At 34.0% G+C, this 20,909-nt stretch overlaps 1 protein-coding gene, 1 non-coding gene and 1 pseudogene across 3 annotated transcripts in view; 2 read left to right on the top strand and 1 right to left on the bottom strand.

Annotated features, from left to right (window-relative positions):
* Nucleotides 1-20,179, top strand: part of VPS26A (VPS26 retromer complex component A) — a 31,110-nt gene extending 10,931 nt beyond the window's left edge. For both annotated transcript variants that reach the window (XM_054572686.1, XM_054572685.1), the window contains exons 3-9: nucleotides 5,948-6,023; nucleotides 7,153-7,309; nucleotides 7,918-8,082; nucleotides 10,567-10,673; nucleotides 14,377-14,445; nucleotides 16,502-16,644; nucleotides 18,462-20,179. In XM_054572686.1, coding sequence (XP_054428661.1) covers nucleotides 5,948-6,023; nucleotides 7,153-7,309; nucleotides 7,918-8,082; nucleotides 10,567-10,673; nucleotides 14,377-14,445; nucleotides 16,502-16,644; nucleotides 18,462-18,575 — 831 coding nt within the window. In that variant the 3' untranslated portion in view covers nucleotides 18,576-20,179. The remainder of the gene's footprint in view (nucleotides 1-5,947; nucleotides 6,024-7,152; nucleotides 7,310-7,917; nucleotides 8,083-10,566; nucleotides 10,674-14,376; nucleotides 14,446-16,501; nucleotides 16,645-18,461) is intronic.
* LOC129069928 (40S ribosomal protein S27-like) lies at nucleotides 1,602-1,854 on the bottom strand (annotated as a pseudogene).
* On the top strand, nucleotides 13,833-13,935 carry LOC129070052 (U6 spliceosomal RNA). The gene has a single exon (XR_008529070.1). It is a non-coding gene; the product is annotated as a U6 spliceosomal RNA (small nuclear RNA).
* Nucleotides 20,180-20,909: the final 730 nt, after the last annotated feature.

The raw sequence follows: 20,909 nt of genomic DNA, 5'->3' as shown, positions 1-20,909 counted from the left end.
ATTTTCTTTTTTAAAAAATAGCCTTCCTGAGTTATAATTCACATACTGCAGAATCCACACTATTGAAGTGTGTAATTCAGTGATTTTTACCAGATTTGCAGAGTTGTGCAACCATCACCACTATTTAATTCCATAACATTGTCATCATTCCAAAAAAACACCATACCATTAGCAACCACTTTTTTGGTGCCATAAGCTGAATGTTTGCATTCTTGGAAGATTCATGGTTGAAACCTAATAACCAATGTGATGGTATTTAGAAGCAGGGACTTCGGGAGGTAATTAGGTCATGATGGCAGAGTCTTTGTGAATGGGATTAGTGCCCTTATAAAAGAGACTCCCAAGAAAACCTGTGTACTTTCTGCCATGTGAGGACATGGCAAGAAGGCTGCTGTCTATGAACCAGAGGCAAACTCTTACCAGACACCCAATCTGCGGGTGACTTGATCTTGGACTTCCCAGCCTTCAGAACTGTGATCAAGAATTTTTGTTATTTATAAGCCCCAGTCTATAGTATTTTGTTACAGCCCAAGTGAATAAAGATACCTATGAACCACTAAGGTACAAATCTGCTTTCACTATGATTTGTCTACCTTTGACATTTTGTGTAAATAAAATAAAGTATGTGTATCTGGCTCCTTTTACTTAGTATGATGTTTTCAAGATTTGTATCTTTTTTAAAAATTTTGGTAAAAATATATATAAAAATAAAATTTGCCATTTCTACCACTTTTTAAATGTACAATTCAGTGGCATTAATTATATTCAGTTTTGTACAACCATCACCACTGTTGTCAACATTAGTTTATGAATCCAAACAAAGCTTCGTTCTCATTAAGTGATAACTACCATTTCTCTTTTCTCTCAGACCCTGGATACCTCCAGTCCACTTTGTTTTTCTATAAGTTTGCCTGTTCTAAACATTTCATGTAAGTGGTCATACAACATTTGTCCTTTTTGCCTGCCTTATTTCATTTAGCATAATGTTTTCAAGATTCGTTCATGTTGTAGCATGTATCAAAACATTTTCATGGCAGAATGAAAATTCTAATATATAATCACATGATATATGGATATATTTCCTTTTTTCATTCATCAGTTGAGAATATTTGGATTTTTACTTTCTGGCTTTTATGAATAATGCACGTTTGTGAACAAGTTTTGTGTGAATATATGTTTTCATTTCTCTTGAATTACACTCAGGAGCCTAATTGTGGGCCATATGTTAACTTCGTGTTTAACTTTTAGAGGAACTGCCAAATTTTCCCAAAGCAGTCGCACCACTTTACATTCTCTTAAGCAAGTATGTGGTTTCCAGTTTCTTCACATTCTTGACAATACTTACGATTGTATTTTTTATTATGGCCATCTTGGTCGGTATGCAGTGGGATCTTTATTGTTTTGATTTGCATTTCCCTAATGACTAATTATATTGAGGAGCTTTTTGTTTTCTTGTTGTCATTAGTAATCTTCTTTAGAGAAGAGTCTATTCCTATTCTCTGACTTTTTTCCCCATTATTTGTCCTTTTTGTTATTTATTATTTATGTATTCAAAATGTGTTTATTGGGATGTTTCCCCACTCAGCTTGATTCATGTGCCTTTAGTGCCACCTCTTTCTGAAGGAGCATCCTTCTCTAAACCTTGCGTTTCCTCCTGTACGCTGACAGAGGACAGGTGAGCAGTCAACACACAAAACTACTGTTTTGTTGTTGGCTAAAGTCAGTGGTGATTTTATAGCATCCTGGGTATTTTGCATCCATTGAAGTAGGAATTGGGGCTCTGCATCATGCACTTCTTGTGTCCTGTTTTTCTCTTCCGGAGATGAATGAAGGGAGATCCTTAGTGAGAGGCATGTTGTGGGGAGGTCGTCACTGCTGGAAAGGTGTCTTTATTGTTGAGTTGTAAAAGTTCTTTATATAATCTGGATACAAGTCCTTTATCAGTTATGTTTTACAAACATTTTCTCTCATTCTGTGAGTTGTCTTTTTTATTTTCTAGATAGTGTCTTTTGAAGCACTAAAGTTCTAAATTTTGATGAAATCCTGTTTATTTAATTTTATTTTTTTGCTGCTTGTGCTTTTGGTGTCATCTGAGAAAGTATTGCCTATCCAAGATAATGAAGATTTACACCTATCTTTCCTTCTAAGACTTTTGTAATTGTAGCTTGTACATTTAGGTTTTTAATCCATTTTGAGTTAATATTTATATATGGTATGAGGTATCGGTCCAAGTTCATTCTTTTCTATGTTGATACTTATTGTTCCAGCACTGTTTGTTGAAAAGAATATTCTTTCCACATTGAATTGTGTTGGGACTGTTGTAGGATATACATTTTACATTTAAATTTAATTGCCATTTTCCAAAAATGTTTTGGAGAGTTTTTGAGGCATTCCTTAAGACAATTAAAAATATTTAGATTATCACAAGATGAATGGAAATTTTAAAAAGCTACCCAGCTTTTTATCCATAGTTAAAATATTCACTGCTTTTGCTCATGTGACAGATCTTCCTAAAGTCTAGAACAGCTGGGCTGTTTTACTGTACCTTCTGAATAATTTGAGTTTTCCTAACTGTGATTAATTATTGAAGTAGATTTTTTTTCTTTTTGAATTGTGAAAACCAGCTCTTGGGTTCAGCCATGCCCTTTGAAGGAAGAGAATAAGAAGGATTTCTTTTTTTCCTTTTTGACAAACTGTTCATTGAATTTTGTGTCAGTATGGGATATCTCTTACTATATCCTAGAATCCCAGGGTTCAGGAGGGTGGTAAAGTGGCAGTGGTGATGTCTAAATTGTCTTGAAGTGATGGTACCAGGACCTAGCCACTTACAGTGAACTCTGCATCTGTTCTTTATGGCAAAAGTGAACAAGATCTGAGAATATAGAAGTTTATAGTTTAGGTCTTCAAGCAAGGAATAATTATTGTAGTATCTCATGTCAACATGATATTGACCATGTTCTTCTAGCAGCGGTTGGAAGCTAACCTTAGATAACCACAATCTCCAAGCAACAATAATGTACAGATATCTTGGTGGCCGCTGTAAATGACCCTATAATTGGCATGTAATATATTGATATGTGTTTGTTTTAAGTACAGTATAGATGAATTTCACCCCTTAAACAGATCCTGAAGACAGCATTATATGAGACATCTGTAGCATATTATAGGCTGAAGAATGAGCTTTGAGATTGGCTTGTTAGAGCTGTTTTCATGGCTTTTTAACCATATATACATAGTCTCAAGTTTCTCTACTGTAATTACTTATTAATAGCAAAAGGAAAAATAGTAACTTTAAACTGGAGAAACCTGAAGGGTCACTTTGACCAAGTTATCTAAGTGAACATCACCAATATGAGAACAGACTGGTATCATGTGCTTCCTAATAAGATACCACTTCTGTGGTGGTCTTGCCGAAAATGCAAAATTGTGTCTAATTGTGATAAAACATCAAACAAACCTAAATTGAGAGACATTTTACAAAGTAAATGATCTGTATACTTAAAAACATGAAGGTCAAGAGAGGCAATGACTGAGGAATGTCCTAGTTTAAAGGAGTCCAAAGAAAAATAATGATATGTAATGTGTGATCCTGGATTGGAACCTTGACAGGAGGAAAAAAGAATATAGAGTACATTATTGGGACAGTTGATGGAATATAGACTATGGAATGTTAACTTTCCTGATTTTGATAATCGTGCTATGATTATGTAAGAGAAAGTCCCTTTCCTTAGCAGGTATACGTAAAGTGTTTAGAAGTAGAGGGGCATGATGTCTCCAGTTTATTCTCAGTTGTGAAAATAAGTCATGTATGTATTTATACATGTGTATAAATAGGATGATAGAGCATATGGGACAAAATATAAACATCTGATGGGTCTGAATAAAAGTTACGTGGGATTTCCTTGTGCAGTTTTTGCAACTTTTCTGTCAGTTTGAAATTATGAAAGTTACAAAAGTGTGACTGAGTTGGTGTTAAAATTCTTTACCAGTTCATCATCATAATTTTATTCATTTTTCTGTTCTCCTTTGCAGAATAGCTTTTAAATAAATATACTTAATTATTCCTTCCTATTCTAGGATTCTTAAGATTCCAGAATAGTTTGAATTAGGCCTAAAAACAATTATATTTTAACATCAGTGGGAATCAAGCAAAATTCAGCATGTAAGCAGTTTGGTGGGAAAACGGAACAACTTTGCATTTCTACCTTTTGTGGTTTCAAAGTGTTATTTTAAAAACTGTAAATTTTAAAAATAACAAATACAGCCATGTTCAAGGATATTACTATAAACTGTTACCAGATAGACGTTGTTTGAAGTATACCTTTTTCTATGTGCTTTATTAGTACAAATTAGAGAATAGCTTTAATTACTGTGTGGCGTATGAAAGAGCTGAGAGTTATGCTTGTTTTATTTGTGGTTCAAACTTGAAATTTAACGTGCTAGTGCCTGTGAAGCATATTTAAGTACTACCTTTTTTCCTTAAAATAAGTATTTTTCTGACTTTGAAAGTATTATCTGCATAATATTGGAAAAAAAACCCTTGAGAACTATAAAGAGGAAAACAAAATTACTCCTAATCATACATTCCAGCAGTAACTGTTGTGAAGAGTATTTCTTTACTGTAGTTTAAAAAAAGATATAATTGGCATGATAGTTGTATACAGTTTGACCATGCTTCCTTCATGTAACATACCATGCACATCTTCCCACATCATTAAAAAAATCTTTGACTATATTTTAAAATTTTAATAATGTTCCATTATATGATGTACCACAATTTAATTATTTACTTATTTTTTTGAGATACTAATTTGGAAGGCAAGTAACTAACTTACCCTGGTTACAAATATGGAAGATACAGAAGAGTGATTAATTTATATAGTTTGTAACAGAAATAATTGGACCTCTTTTTTTATTGGTCTTTGATTTCCATTATCTTTTGAGAAATATTGTTGGAAGGAAAAGGTTTCAACAGTCACATTACCCATATTTTTTATAGTAAAGAATAATGCTTTTTTTGTTAGCTATCCTTAAACATTTGGAATTCTTAAAAAAGATTTTATTTATTTTTGGAGGGGAAGGGAGAGAAAAATGGAGAGAAACATTGATGTGTGAAAGAAACACTTGATCAGCTGCTTCTCGCACGCACCTAGCTTGGGGATCTGGCCCACAGCCAGGTGTATGCCCTGATCGGGAAACAAACTAACGACCTTTTGGTTCACAGGCTGGCGCTCAGTCCACTGAGTCACATCAGCCAGGGCTGGAATTTTATTTTTAATATGTATGTACTTTACACATACTTTGTCAAGGTAAAAAATTTATAAATTTAGAGTTTTCATTTGGCAGATATGAATTCAGGGATTTTGAGATTGTATGTTTTGCCTTATAAGTATGTAAGATAAATCATATTCAAAATTTAAAATTTAAATCTTTAAACATTCTGTTTTTAGGATGAGTAGCAGACTCAGGGCAATAAGCATTGCTTTTAAGGTTAGGAATCATAACAATACAGTCTTGGTTACAAAAAACTTTCAGTTTTTCAGTTCTTTTAGGTCAATTCTTAGAATTAGTGATTTACCTTACATTAAAATGCTGTTGCTGTAGGATTGTTAAATTATTTGACCAGAAAACTTATATTTGAATAGTTGAAAGTCCCCTCCCCCACTTTTTTTTTATTGAGTCTTTATAGTTCTCCAGCTAGAAGAAAGATTCCTTCCTAACAAAGCTTTAAGTGTACATGTAAGTAATAGGTTCATTAGTGATTATATATGAGTAAGTTATACGTTCGCTGGTGCTATGAAGGTCATCATGATTTAGGTATGTGGTGGTGTCTCAAACTTCAAAAAACAAATACCTAAAATACTTACACATTGCATTCATCTGGAAGGAATCAGTTGGTAGGCCCACTCAAAGGATTAACATCTCTTAAAATTTCATGTTTTGGCAGGTAAACCTAGCCTTTAAGCAACCTGGAAAGAGGCTAGAACACCAAGGAATTAGAATTGAATTTGTAGGTCAAATTGGTGAGTTGTAAAATAGTATTACTTTTGTTTTCTTTGATAACTAGAGGGTTGGATTTAGCACTTAAATAATTGAATTAGAGCTTAGCTTTGTGGAAGGAATTGATTTTGCATAATAAAAGGATTTATTTTATAAACATTCAATTGTGTCTTAATTGCATTTAATGATACCTGACTCATCCTGCTTTTTATTACTAAAATTAATTACAAAAAATGAAGGGAGTTAGCCAGCCTTAAAAAATAATTCAGGTAAATTAGTTGACTCACTGATATTTCCATCTGCCTACATTTTTTTCACCAGCTTTACTCACAATTATGTGTTACCTTCATCTGTCACTTTCTAATTACCCATGTCATTTGTCTTCCTAACCTAGTATGTGCCTGTAGCCATTCATCTGTCAACAGAAACTTTCGTGTGAAAAGGAAAGGCATAATTTCTTCTTGACTTAGATCAACTTGTGTACATTTCCATACATATATTCAGAGACATTTTAGATTTTGCAGGAGTTGAACAGTATAAATCTTTCGGTACTGCAGATTCAGAAAAGAAAAAAATTGGTCTTTTATAATACTGTATACATAGCTAGTTTTAAATCTAGCTTTCTAAGTTTTATTGTGCATTCTTGAAGTATCAAAAGGAAGGGAAGGGAAGGGGAAAGTCAAGGAACATATAGCAAGGACTCATGGACAAAACCCAAGGGGAAGAGTTGAGGAAGCGAGGGCGGGGGCAAGGGAAAGTGGTGGGGGGTAGGCAGAGACAAATGTATTTGAAAAAATTAATTAAAAAAATTGGAAAGGGTACATGTTTGTTTATATGTCTACTCTAGATGAGATTATGCTTGAGGGCCAAATTACAGTAGTTGATAGTTGATTTTAGACTTTGCTATATATAGTTTTATCAAAGTAATATATTTGCCTAACTAAAACAAAGGAATAAAATCCTTTTTGCCTTGAAGGGAGGAGGTTCAAATAATTGCTGGAAAAGTGTCTTTTAAAAACAGCTTCATATTGGGCAAACACTAACTACATTAAAGGAGTTAATTCATTTTTATTTGCTTTAGAGGTAGAAGTTTGGGTTTTAATGAAATGATATTAAATATAATTGGTCTTTTTGCTTTTTAAAATTTCTTAGAACTTTTCAATGACAAGAGTAATACTCATGAATTTGTAAACCTAGTGAAAGAACTAGCCTTACCTGGAGAACTGACCCAGAGCAGAAGTTATGATTTTGAATTTATGCAAGTTGAAAAGCCATATGAATCTTACATCGGTGCCAATGTCCGATTGAGGTATGAATAAGGTGTATTAGAAACTGTACATAGAGTCAAAACTGGAAAATGGTTATTATGGAATGTCTTCATTAGAACTTCTGTTATAATTCTGGACTGGAAGACTTAAGAGTTTTAAAAATTCTGTCAAATGTTTTGTTTTGTCTAGCTAATGCCAGTTTGAGGTAGTAAGAGCCTTCTATCATTATAGATTTAGGGAACCCTGTTATGAGAAGTTGTAGTCATATATTTCCTTTGTATGAATTGTCCCTTATACTTTATTTGTTGTGTAAGTGGAATTACTCTCTAAATCCATTAGTTTCTCAACAGAGCCCATTTATCATTTATTATATGATTAAAGAGTGATCTAGAGAGATTTCCTCCGGTGGGCTGATGATAGCATTCCAAATTTATCTAAAAGGTATGCACACTATTCTTGAAATTGAATTTTTTTCCCATGGTAGGGGCATTTATTTAAAATCAGAACTCCTTCATGAAGTAAATGAAGTAAGTTGATTCCAAAAGAGTTCTATAATGAGAAAGCTGAGTTAAATAGTTAATGTTTGATTTTTTAAAACACTTAAATTTATCACAGGAGATTTAACTTGGTATTTCCATTAACTTTGTAGGTATTTTCTTAAAGTGACAATAGTAAGAAGACTGACAGACTTGGTAAAAGAATATGATCTTATTGTTCACCAGCTTGCTACCTACCCTGATGTTAACAACTCTATTAAGATGGAAGTGGGCATTGAAGATTGTCTACACATAGAGTTTGAATATAATAAGTCAAAGTAAGTACCTTTCACAAACAGATAACTTAAATGTTCAGAGAAAATTAAGAAGTAAGCTTTTCAGGTTTTTGAAAATTGGTAAACTGAGGGTAGAGTTGACATTAATGTGATTTAACAGACCAGCAGGATCTCTGCACTGAAAGAAACTTCAGAAGTTTGTTCTGGCTTCCGACTCAGTGCAAGTGTCTTTCATATTCTATTCCTGATATGACTCTGCTTGGTCATTTTTTGTAGAGCATCTTATCATCTCAGAAGGGAGCTAATCCCTTATGTCCATAAAAATTTATTTTACTGGCCTGATGTCACGTTAGCCTAGTCATCTTTTTAAAACTAATTAAAAATACTGTCTTTTCCCTGACAAATATATTTTAATTATTTAAAATTTGATAATGTGGGAGAATCAAAGGAAGTAAAAATATCACATATTTTCACCTTCACCATTTAACTATTAATTTTCTTATATGTCTTTCCATGTGGGAGGGGGAGGTATGTATCTTTATATATGTTGTATTTTTACAGAAATGGGCTCACTCTTTCTTTAGTTTTAAACTTCATTATGGAAAATTTCAAACATGTACCAAAGTATATGAACATTATAATGAATCCTCATATACACATTGCCTAGCTCCAGATTTGTTTGGTCTGTTTTCAGCCCTACACTCCCCATAAATTATGTAGCAGCCAATTCCAGACATAAATTTCATTTATAAAAATTACATATCATTTTTAATATGACTATACTATTATATATAAAAATATTAATACTTCCTTAATATCTTCACATATCTAGTCAGTGTTCATATTTCCCTATATTGTTTCATACATGGTTTGTTCAAATCAGTAAAGATTTGTTCAGATTCAGTGCATCCAAACATACTGCATTTGGTGGTTTGACTCTAAATCTCATTTCTAGGTTTTTCTTGCTATTTTTCTTCATTAAAGTTTATTTGTTGAAGAAATGGATGTATACAGTTTTATCCCCTTTCCTGTGCACGCTTCTGTTACGTGATTTTTATTAGTTGTCACTCCTTAGTTTATGTCACTGAAAATGTATACACGCCTTTGGAGTCTGAAATTATTGGGTCAGCCAAAAAGTCTATTTAGTTTTTTTCCATAAAATAAAAGACTCTTTTCATTTTCACCAGTAACTTCATTTATTTGGATATTTTGAGTATGTCAGCTATCTCTCGCTACTGGCTTCTAGTGGGTAGAGGCTGGGGTGCTGCTAAACATCTTCCAGTGCATGAGACAGCCCCACAGCAAAGAATTATTTGGCTAAAATGTCAATAGTACCACGAAACTTTGCAAACCACTTTTGACACGATCGATCAGTCACAGCACCTTCTCCATACACTGCAAGAATCTTATTTTTGCATTTCAGTTGTTTTCACCTTTCTTGAAATAATAAAGCATAATATACTGAAAATGTTGCGTATCTTCTTCTATCTTCAGTATTAAAACAGCTGCACAAAAATTCTCCAATTTGGTAAGTGTTTTTTACATGTCTGCTGATATGACAGCTGTCACAATACAGTTTAACAAAATTGTTTCAAATGAAGTTAAAGACAGCTAAGCACTACTACAGCCATTGTATCGAGAAAACTAAATGAACTTTTTGTCCAACCCAATATATCATTGATAAAATTATTAGATAGTTTAGGACTTAAAAACTTGTCACTGGGAACCTCCCTTCATACTGACATAATTGTATCATTCAACTCCTGGGATATAATTTTGAGATCCAAACTTGGGAGAAGGCTTCTGAGTATTGTGGGAATTCCCAGTTTTATTACCACTTCATTTCAAGTTACTTGGAAAAGGTCTTTGAGTATTAGATATTACAGCAACAGACTCAACTGGGAAGTCTCTCTTTTGAGGCCAGGTGATTTGTTAGCTACACTATTTCAGCACTTGGTGTAATGATACTAAACTCTTATGTAGAGTTTTTATTGTTCAGGAACAACTTCATATACCAAATGAATATTTCAGGCGTAAGAATCTTAATTTTCCATGCTTAAGTTCTTTGGAAACTAAGTTAACCTCTGAGTAAGGACTAACAGTCAGGCTAGTTTTTCCTTCTGAGGTATACTTATAGGTTTGATTCCTTATTTTTATAGTACAGTCATGCACTGCATAACGACATCTCATTCAACAGCACACCACATATGCAACAGTGGTATAACATAAGCCTAAATTTATAGTAGGCTATACCATCTAGTTTTGTGTAAGTGTGCACCCTATGATGTTCACACAACAACAAGATTGCCTAATGATTGCCTTTCTTAAAATGTATCCCTGTCATTAAGCAGTGCATACTGCAAATTGATTAATACTTTTTTGAAAAAAAAGGAACATTAAACAACATGAATAGTCAAAATGGTATTCTTAGTTATTACTCTAGATGTTTAATAAAGCCTTTAGGGCATATTTCACTCTTTTTGTTTTTTAACTATTTAGTAAGTGAGATATATTCTTTCCCCACAGGTATCATTTAAAGGATGTGATTGTTGGAAAGATTTACTTCCTATTAGTAAGAATAAAAATCCAACATATGGAATTACAACTGATCAAAAAAGAGATCACAGGAATTGGTAAGTTGAAAGAATATTTGAATGAAAATTCCTGTTTTAGTTGAAATTTTAAAATCTTAAAATATTATTTAAACATAAATATTCACATTGGATACTAACTTTGGTACTTAATATTACTGGCAGTAAGTTACTCATTTATGTATTTTTAAAAATTGATTTTTGAATACAGTAGTTCTGTGTATATTGGGAGGATGCATTTTAAGACCCAGAGTGGATGCCTGAAACTATGGATAGTATTGAACTCTATATATACTTTGTTTTTTTCTATATATACAAACCTTTGGTAAAGTTTAATTTATAAATTAGGTGCAGTAAGAGGTTAATAATAATAATAAAATAGAACAGTTAAACAATATACTGTAATAAAAGTTAAGTGAATGTGGTCTCATTCTCGTTTAAAATATCTTTAAAAAAAGATTTTATTTATTTATCCTTAGAGAGGGGAAGGGAGAAAGAGAGGGGGAGAAACATCAATGTGTGATTGCTTCTACTGTGTACCTGGTCTGCAACCCAGGCATGTGCCCTGACTGGGAATTGAACTGATGACCCTTTGGTTCACAGGCTGGCACTCAATCCACTGACCCACACCAGCCAGGGCCTCTTTCAAAATATCTTATAGTACTGTACTCACCCTTCTTGTGATCATGTGAGGTAATACAATGCCTATGTGATGAGACGAAGTGAGGTGAATGATGTAAGGTTACTTAAATATGAGCACCACGACACTAACAGTAGATCTGATAACTGAGATGGCCACTATGTGAGGAGCAGGCAGCTTATACAGCATGGATACACTGGACAAAAGGATGATTCACACCTCAGACAGAATGGAGTGGGACGGCACGAGATTTCATCACGCTACACAGAACAGCAAGCAATTTAAAACTTATGAATTCTTTGTTTCTGGAATTTTCCAGTTAATATTTTTGGACCATGATTGACTATAGGTAATTGAAATCACAGATAAGGGGAGAGAACTACTATAGATAATAAATTCACTTGGTTCAGAATAAAGTGTAAGACATTATACAGTAAAAAGTGTCCTATTTCTGTACTCCAGCTCATATGTAATATAAGTTTTAAAATCCTCTATACTTCCTTTTTGTCTCATATGTTATTGAGGCAGCAGTAGTAGCAGCTGCTCTTTGGGTTAGGCTATGCTGCCTTAGGATGACAAGAAGGAGGATGCCAGAAAGTCAGCCAAGGAAGACAAAGACCCAGTGAATAAGTCTGGGGGCACAGCCAAAAAGAAGTGGTCCAAAGGCAAAGTTCAGGAGACGCTCAATAACCTAGTCTTTGTTTGACAAAGCAACATATAACAAACTCTGTAAGGAAGTTCCCAACTACAAGGGAACTTCCAGCTCCTTATAAGTTTTGTCAGAGACACAAAGATCCTCAGCTCCTTGGCCAGGGCAGCCCTTTAGGAAGCTCCTTAGTAAAGGACTTGCTCAACTACTTTCAAAGCACGGAGCTCAAGGAATTTACACCAGAAACACCAAAGGTGGGGATGTCCCAGCTGCTGGTGAAGATGCATGAACAAAAGGTCCCACCAGCTGTACATTTTGAAAAACAAAACTTCATTAAATAAAAAACCGTCTAGAGATTTATGCACAGATGTACAAGTATCTCTAGTTAAGTGGCTACTGACAATCAAATTTGCTTTTTCACTTAGAAATCTTATGGATCTTTTCGTATCAGTATGTAAGAAAGAACACTTATCTTTTTTTTAATAGTACTCTTGTTTTGTGTATGTAGTAGAATTTAACCACACTTACATCAGTGGACATACAGGTTGTTTCCAGAAGTCTTGTTATTACAAAAAGTGCTTCAGTTAATAATGACATTTTGCTGTGTGTGTGTGTGTGTGTGTGTGTGTGCGCGCAAGTTGAATTGCTGTTTCAAAGGGTACCTTCATTTTAAATTTTGATACATAATACCAGTGTGTCCTCTTTAGGGTTTGTAATAATTTTCACCTAACAGCAATGAATGTGGAAGAGGGCATCTTTTTCTCTGTTCTCACAAGCACAGGGTTATAAAACTTTTAGCTGATATGTTGGGTAGAGGGAAGAAGTTCCCCATAGTAGTTTGATTCTAGTTTTTTCATTCTGAGTGAGGGTGAGCATCTCTTCCTGTGTGTAAAAGCTATTTGCATATCTTTTCTGTAAATCGTCTATTCATATCCTTTGCCCCACTTTTATTGGATTATTAGGCTTTTATTTGTAGAAACTAAGAGAAATCAATCCCTTTTTCTGTTAAAACAACACAATTCCCCCCCGCCCCCCGCCATGGTTTTTCTTTTGTGGTTCTTGATATTTATGTAGTTTTTATTAGTTTTTCCTCTTATGGACTCTGGATTTTGTGCCAGAATTACAAAGTCCTTTTTCACATTGAGGTTCTAAGAATAATATTCTTTGCTTGAGTCTACTAAAATAATACATTATAGTTTGGGAATTTTGTTTAAATCATTTTGAATTTGTCCTGATGTAAGTAAGATAAGAGGTATGGATCCAACCTTACTCTTTCCAGATGGCTGACCAGTTGCCCCCAAATCATGTATTGGTTCATAAACTGCCTTCCCCCGCCCCCCGCCCCAAATCCTTATTGGGGATGTGTTTATTGATTTTAGAAAGAGAAAGAAACAGAGAAACATTGATCAGTTGCCTCCCATACATATCCTGACTGGGCACTGAACCTGCAGCCTTTCAGTGTATGGGATGATGCTCCAACCAACTGAGCCACCCAGCCAGGGCTATAAACTGCTTTTTAAAATTTTAATTAGTCTATAGATTTAGTTTGTCCCCTTAGCTTTGCTTTTGTTTTTGCTGAAAAGTAATTTTAGGCAGCATTTCTTGAGAATTTATAATTGGTAGTAATAATTACAAACATCTCTGATTTCCTAATCTCTGTATTTCACTTGCTAATAAAAGTTCAAGTGATTTAAAGATATTAAAACCAAACCTCAGGTTCCCATATGTTGTTTTTAAAAACTTGTTTATTGAAATCTTTTTTTCTGAGTATAAAAATTGTTTGATTCTAGAAAAATTTTAAATCTGTACTTACAATTTAGAATAGACTTCAGTCTTTACAACATTGGGATCATTACCATATGTTTTGATATACTTTTTTCACTTACCATATCGACTTTTTAAAAAATGTCTGGTACTCACTTTGGCAGTACATATACTAAAATTGGAACAATACAGAGAAGATTAACATGGCTTCTGTGCAAAGATGACAAACTTGTGAAGCGTTCCATACTTTTTCCCCTATAAATGTCTGATTTCAATAATTTTTTAGAGGGTGAATCCCCAAATTTAAAAGAACTATATGTCAATCAAATATTTACTTTATGTTAAAGTTAACTTTAACTGCAAGAGAAGACAGTGTGGGTGTTGCAGAGAAAACTAGCAAGTCAATGGTTGGTTCTGATGTGTATTGCTAGTTTCCAATTTGGTAACTAGAAGGAACTCTGTGAAGAAGGTTCTGTCATTGCAAATAATCTTTGGGAGGAAGGGAGTGAAACATTCAGTGAGTGTTAAGTATATTACGTGTAGATAATGAAATAGAAAAGAATGATTAACATTTTCACAAAATGGAAAAATAGTACTAAAATAATGTGGGAGGAAAATCGGGTAAAAGTATTAAGACTGGAAATTATATTCTGGAAATATTTAAATTAATATCATTTACATTATTACACTAGGACCCAGCACCACAACAGAAACAGAAACCATTGCTAAATATGAAATAATGGATGGTGCACCAGTCAAAGGTAACACATTTTTCACTTCTTTTTTTTGAATTCTAGATAGTGCAAATAGCAGTGTTCGTGGCGATTTGTTTGACAGTATTTATGCAGTGTGAGAATATTTGTGAATTTTGAAAACAATTCCTACAAGAGATGGCTTTTGAAAATCATCTTTGTATGTATACTGAGAAGACTGTATTTCCTAGTCTGAAATTAGGTTTGATTTTTTTTTTTTTACTCAGTTTAAATTTAGAAGATAATGTATCCCTTCTCTAGTTCTGAACTTAAAATATTTTGATTGTCTTCTGTTATGTAAATCTTTTTTATTCTTGCTGAACATAAGATGCAGTATAGGTGAGCATTAATTCCTTTGAGATTCCAGAGTCCTTATAGCCCCCAAGAAAATAAACAGTTCCATTACTAGATAATCTTCAGAGTGTAAAATAGTGAAGCCATTATTTATCATTTTAAATTTGTGTCTTTGTCTTTTTGTTATTGTTAGTAATTACTTCAAAAAGTAACTATCATTTTGAGTGCCAGTTACTCTCAGGTGCTCTGGAGTTCCCTACCACCGTTTAAGTTGGGTGGTGGTATCCCTTATTTTAAAGATGAAACCAAGATACAAAGAGGTTAAAAAACCTGTTAAAGGAGATACAGTGTAGGGGAGGCAGAATTTTTCTTTTACCCATCTTAGATTTTCACCTGGGACTGTTTAAACAAGATTAATAAGAGGAGAACAGTGTTTCTTTAATGCATGCAGTGGACATCTTGCAGGAGAAATCTCAACAAAAAAAAGTAACTCAAAGCGGTGGCTTAGAATTTTACCTTATATAGCATCTTCAAAAGAATAAATTTGGAGAGAAATAACTAGACCAAAAAAAAAAAAAGGAGTTTTGGCCTTCTATGGGTGGCAAACTGGGAAAGTAAACACAAGGGAGGGAACTAATGGAGTAAGGTTTGTTTGCAGATTCCTCTGGTGCCATCCCTGGGCTAGTCTTGTCACCAGTAAAAGGAGAATTTATGTCCCACCTTACGACAGAAAAGGGGCAGCTTTTTCTGCTTTAGCTGCTCCTTAGTTGCCTTTAGCTCAAAATAATTTTTATGTCTGAGGCATATTTTGTGGTGATATATTCTGGTTTCCTTCAGTAGCTAATGATTACAGAGTTGGAGTTTGAGCCCAGGCCTTTCTGACTCCAGGATCCATGTGTGTACTCTTAAGATATGCAATATTACTTTGTAAAATTCCAGCAGCCACAGTTTTTTATGTAAAGTGATGGGTCGTGTATCTCAGGAAATAGATATGCACAAGAAAAATGTTATATAAAAAGATTTCAAATGGAATATGCAAATAATTACCCTTAGGAAATCAGAAACAATGAGAATCTGAATGACAACCTTTTTGGTAATGAAAAACTGTCATCATCCTGCACGTTTGTTGTTTTGGATGTATTATTAATATTCAAGAATTTATACACATTAGAAATTACAGTGAACTTCATGAAAGGAGAAAATAATAAAACTACTAAAGAAGCACTTGTCTACTGGCAGTATTCTAAGCTTTTTACATCTAGTGTTAACCCATGCAGTCCTTACAAATTCTCTACAAGATGAGTGTTACTGGTAGTCTCCATTTCACAGATGAGGAACTTGAAAAACTTAAATGACATGGTCAAGATCACATAGCCAGTAAGTGATAGAGCTGGGATTAGAATCCAGGCATTCTGGCTCAAGGACAGTGGTTCTCATCTAGGGGCAATTTGGACCCCCACACTCACTCTACCCCCCGGGCATTTGGCAATGCCTGGAGACGTTTTTTGATTTTTACACTTGGGGAATGCTACTGGCATACAGAGGGTAGAGACCAGGGAAGATGCTAAACCTCTTACAGTGCCAGGACCTTACCCACAACAAAGAATTAACAAGCTCAAAATTTTAATAGTGCCAAGGCTGAGAAACACTATTTTAAGGTTTTAGTTACACTCCCTGCTCATGAGGAACTGAAGCACTAAATATCTTCTGTATAATGATTAGTGACTATATTTAAGTCTTTCAGAATTCAATGAAATTGCTTTTCTTTCAGGTGAATCAATTCCAATAAGACTATTTTTAGCAGGATATGACCCAACTCCAACAATGAGAGATGTGAACAAAAAATTTTCAGTAAGGTACTTTTTGAATCTAGTCCTTGTTGATGAAGAAGACAGAAGGTACTTCAAGCAGCAGGTATCATGCCACCCAAGCTTCTATTTTGTTCAATGAAAATTCTAAAAACACCTGAACAAACTCAATTTTCTAAGCTTTATTGTATTGAACAAGGGGGGTTACTAATAAGTGAAAACACTGAGAGTATGATAAGGAAGTAGGTATGAATGGAATTGTGTGGTGATAGATCTCCCAGTCATTCTGCATGACTCCAGAATGGGCTACAATTTAGCAGGGTTTTTATTTTTCTCTTGAACATATTTTTATAAAAATAATACCTGCTGTTTAAAAAAAAAAAAGGAAAGACAAAGAAAAATAAATCAGGCAATGAACAAACTGAAGTAAAAGTCATCGAAAATTCCACCTTCATTGTGATTAATTTTCCAGACAACATTGTGTGTGTTTTTAGGTCACATAATGCATGTGGTTCTTTACTCTTTCACTCAATAGTATTTTGAATATCTTTTATCATCAACAAATATGAATTTCCATTAACACTTTTTTTAATTACTGAATTAGTTTGATGGATTTGGGTGTTTCACTTTTTTCCTTATTCTATTATAATTGTCAATGAGATGAACCAAAAATATATCTATATAAAATGTTTACCCTAAAACTTGTTCTCATTTCAAAATCAATGCCTTCGGTGAATTTTGATGAAGATTGTAATTAGAATGATGGCTTTTTTGTTTTTGGTATTCTGAACCAGATTAATAAGTATTTGAATGTCAGTTGAGTGTTCAAAACTAATTAGAAATTATTCTGTGCTGAGTACTATGAAGAATACAAAAACTACCTTGTGTAAGTATGGATTGTCTTCAGAGTTCTCACATTGTGGAAAAAAAATTATATATGTTAAATGACAGAAAATTTAGTAGTTTGACCGTAATTTAGAAGATAAAATCATCCATTAATACTACCATATTCTGTGTAGTTAAACATAGGTAATTTATAACTTTAAAAAAGGAAGTTTACATTTCCAAATAAATTATGTATTACAGCCTTATTGAATAAGTATACTGCTTCCTATGGACATTCATTTGGATGTTTAAATTCTGATATGTTAAAAAAAAACACAAACCTGTGATGACTTTATGAAGCAGATAATTTTAGGAATTCAGAAGGGATCTCAGGATTGATTGGTTAGGGTCAACTTTAGATCAGCTGAGGAACAGAGTGTTAAAAGAGTATGTATATAAGGGAAGATGTAGGGCAAGCTTATTAGGAGTGTGTTGGAGACACAGAGTAACTCAGTTTGGCTGGTGAGGGGTGGGGGTTCCAAGGAGGGAAGGGAGTGAGTGATACTGGTACCTTGGATAAGGATTTTGGAGTGCCCTGAACGCCTGCTGGGAGGTTATCCTGTATGCATTGAGAACTAAGGAAGAGCAATCAAGCAGTGTTTTAATCTGGTAGTGATAGGAAGGATGGATTAAAAGGGGGCCTCAGGCAAGCCAGGCAGTTATCTACCAGGAAGGTATTTCAGTACCTAAGATTGAAGTGGCAAGGGCTTGAACTTGTATAAGGGCAGTAGAACAGCAAACCAAATGACAGATTTAGTCTTTAAATAAGTAACAGCTAGAATTTTGTGCCAGATTGGATTGGTGGTGGTGGTTGTGCGCATGCGTGCTTGTGGAGGGAAACCGAATTGGCAGAAAGGGCATTCCAGGATTAGAATTGGAAGAAAGTGGGTTAGTTGGGGCTTTAGTAGAGAAGAATTTCATTTTGTTTTAGTTAAAATTGAGGTGGCAGTATTTTCAATGTGAGAATTTAAGGTATAAATAATATAAGAACATTAATTTTTGATACCTTGGTGTTTTTTGTGTTTTTTTGGTAACTAGGAGATCATTTTATGGAGAAAAGCTCCTGAAAAACTGAGGAAACAGAGAACAAACTTCCACCAGCGATTTGAATCACCAGAATCACAGGCATCTGCTGAACAGCCTGAAATGTGAACTGAATAGGAGAAAGAAAAACAAAAAACTTATAAGCATTGAGATTAAGTTCGGCAGGTTAAAGATGGTTGCTGCATGTAGGGGGAAACACCAAAAGTCCATGTATAATAGTCTTCCTTTATCTTACAGTGCTGCATTTATTTTATGATATAACTAAATATTCTTCATGTACATACATTTAAAAAAAGTGCTTTCTTTGAAACACTGGAATTTTCTTAAGCTGCCGGTTTTCTTCTTTTTTTAACTTGCACACTTTGATTTGATAATACGCACTCATGTGCCTCAGTATAAACATTTTCATATGAGTCAGCTGGTATTTGTAATTTTGCTTTTTCTTCATAATGTTGCTTATAAATCCACTTCTTATGCTAGTGATTACTTCTTATTCTCTACAAGCAAAATTATTTTGTGTTCAAATAAAATTAGAAAACCTGAGTGGCCCTTAAATCCCACAGAGATTTAAACCATGGCATCTCAATATTTTTGCATACATTTATGTTTTTATGAATATATTTGAGAAATGCATATGAAATGTTTCACTGTAGGTTCTTCTGGTCTACCATTCCATAGCTTCTTGAATTTTATTCTCTTTGTAACCTTCTGTGGTTAGAATATTAATTTTTTCCCCCAAGGGATTATGTAGCATGTCACTGCAGCCTTTTTTTACTTTTATTTTTTTGGCCATGTTAAGTACCTATTTGGCTATTACTATCCAGCAGGTCCACTGTATGTTTTCTGCAATGTGGAGTTGACTCTATGTTGGCATTTTAGAATTTGTTAAAACTACATAATTTTTCCATTAATACTTTGAAATTGTTTTTAATTTAAGGAATCTTTTTATTACATACAAGCAAATATAATAATTTTCACAAATATTCTCTTCCCTTTTCAGGGGAGAATTTGAGGATGATGGGGGTGGTCGAGGTGGACCTGTTAATAAGCATGTAGTTATCCACATCTGGATAATATGTTTGTTAAATTGGAACTTTGGCTTGTTAAAACTCATTTTATAAATTTAACCAATTCTGTTTAAATTTTAATACTAAATTCAAGTCATTTGTTCAAAGTCTGCAAAAAAAGGCTGCAGTCATGTGTGTAAGGTCTGATCTCAAATACACTAAATGTGGGGTGTAGGAACTAAAACACGAAGCCTGTTGTGTGAAACTACTTCCACTTATGGTCCACTGGTTTTTGTACCAATATTTTTTATACACTTCAGTGCAAGTCTTGTCAGTTAACCTTACTTTATGAGTAAGCTAAGTAACCCCAATTATATTTCTTTAAATTTGTTTTACTACTATGGCACTTTGATAAAATGGTCAGTAACCCAACTTCTTTACTGACAAGAGGTTCCATGTACCATGCGCTGGAGCATCTATTTTACATGTGGTTATCTGTGAATGGTAATGTTTTCCTTTCATGTAAGTGCCTGTTCAGAGTTTCAATTTAAAAATGCCAAATATTTTCATGGTCACTTGCATGTAGTAATCTAGAAAATAAAGAAAATTTGAAAACCAATTGTATTTATCCAGCCTCCAGCTGTGAGACCATGATGTATAATAAAGAATTTGAGAGAGAAACCCATGTGTCTATGGTCAGTTAATACTTGACAAAGGGCACAAACATACAACAGAGTAAAAATAGTCTCTTCAATAAATGGTGTTGGACTGGTACATGCAAAAAAAATGAAACTAGACTACCAACTTACACCATACACTAGAATAAACTCAAAATGGATAAAAGTATTATAAGTCATGACAACATAAAAGTCCCAGCGGAAAACAGGCAGTAAAAATTCAGATATGCCACACAGCAATATTTTTGCCAATATATCTCCTAGGGCAAGGGAAACAAAGAGGAAAATAAACAAATGGGACTACATCAAATTAAAAAGCTGCTGCATGGCTACAGAAAACATCAGCAAAATGAAAAAGCAACTGACCATATGGGAGAACGTATTTGCCAACGATATATCAGACAACGGTACTCCAAAATATATGAGAACTCAAATGACTCGACACCAGGCAGACAGTCAATCCAATTAAAAAATGGGCAAAAGAGCTGAACAGACACCTTCAAGGAGGATATACAGATGACCCAAAGATATGAAAAGTGAGTTCAACATCACTAGCTAGCAGAGAGATGCAAATTAAAAGCACAATCAGAAACCACCTCACACCTGTCAGAATGGCCATTATTAATCAAGTGTTGGTGAGGATGTGAGGAAAAAATGCTAGTGCACTGCTGGTGAGAATGCAAACTGGTGTAGCCACTGTGGAACACAGTATGGAATTTCCTAAAAAAATTAAAAATGGAACTGCTTTATGACCCAGC

Source organism: Pteronotus mesoamericanus, unplaced genomic scaffold (genome assembly GCF_021234165.1).
Source record: "Pteronotus mesoamericanus isolate MK-2021 breed Mesoamerican mustached bat unplaced genomic scaffold, CSHL_Meso_final contig_24, whole genome shotgun sequence".
NCBI lineage: Eukaryota > Metazoa > Chordata > Mammalia > Chiroptera > Mormoopidae > Pteronotus > Pteronotus mesoamericanus.
This window is presented reverse-complemented; position numbering and strand designations above follow the sequence as displayed.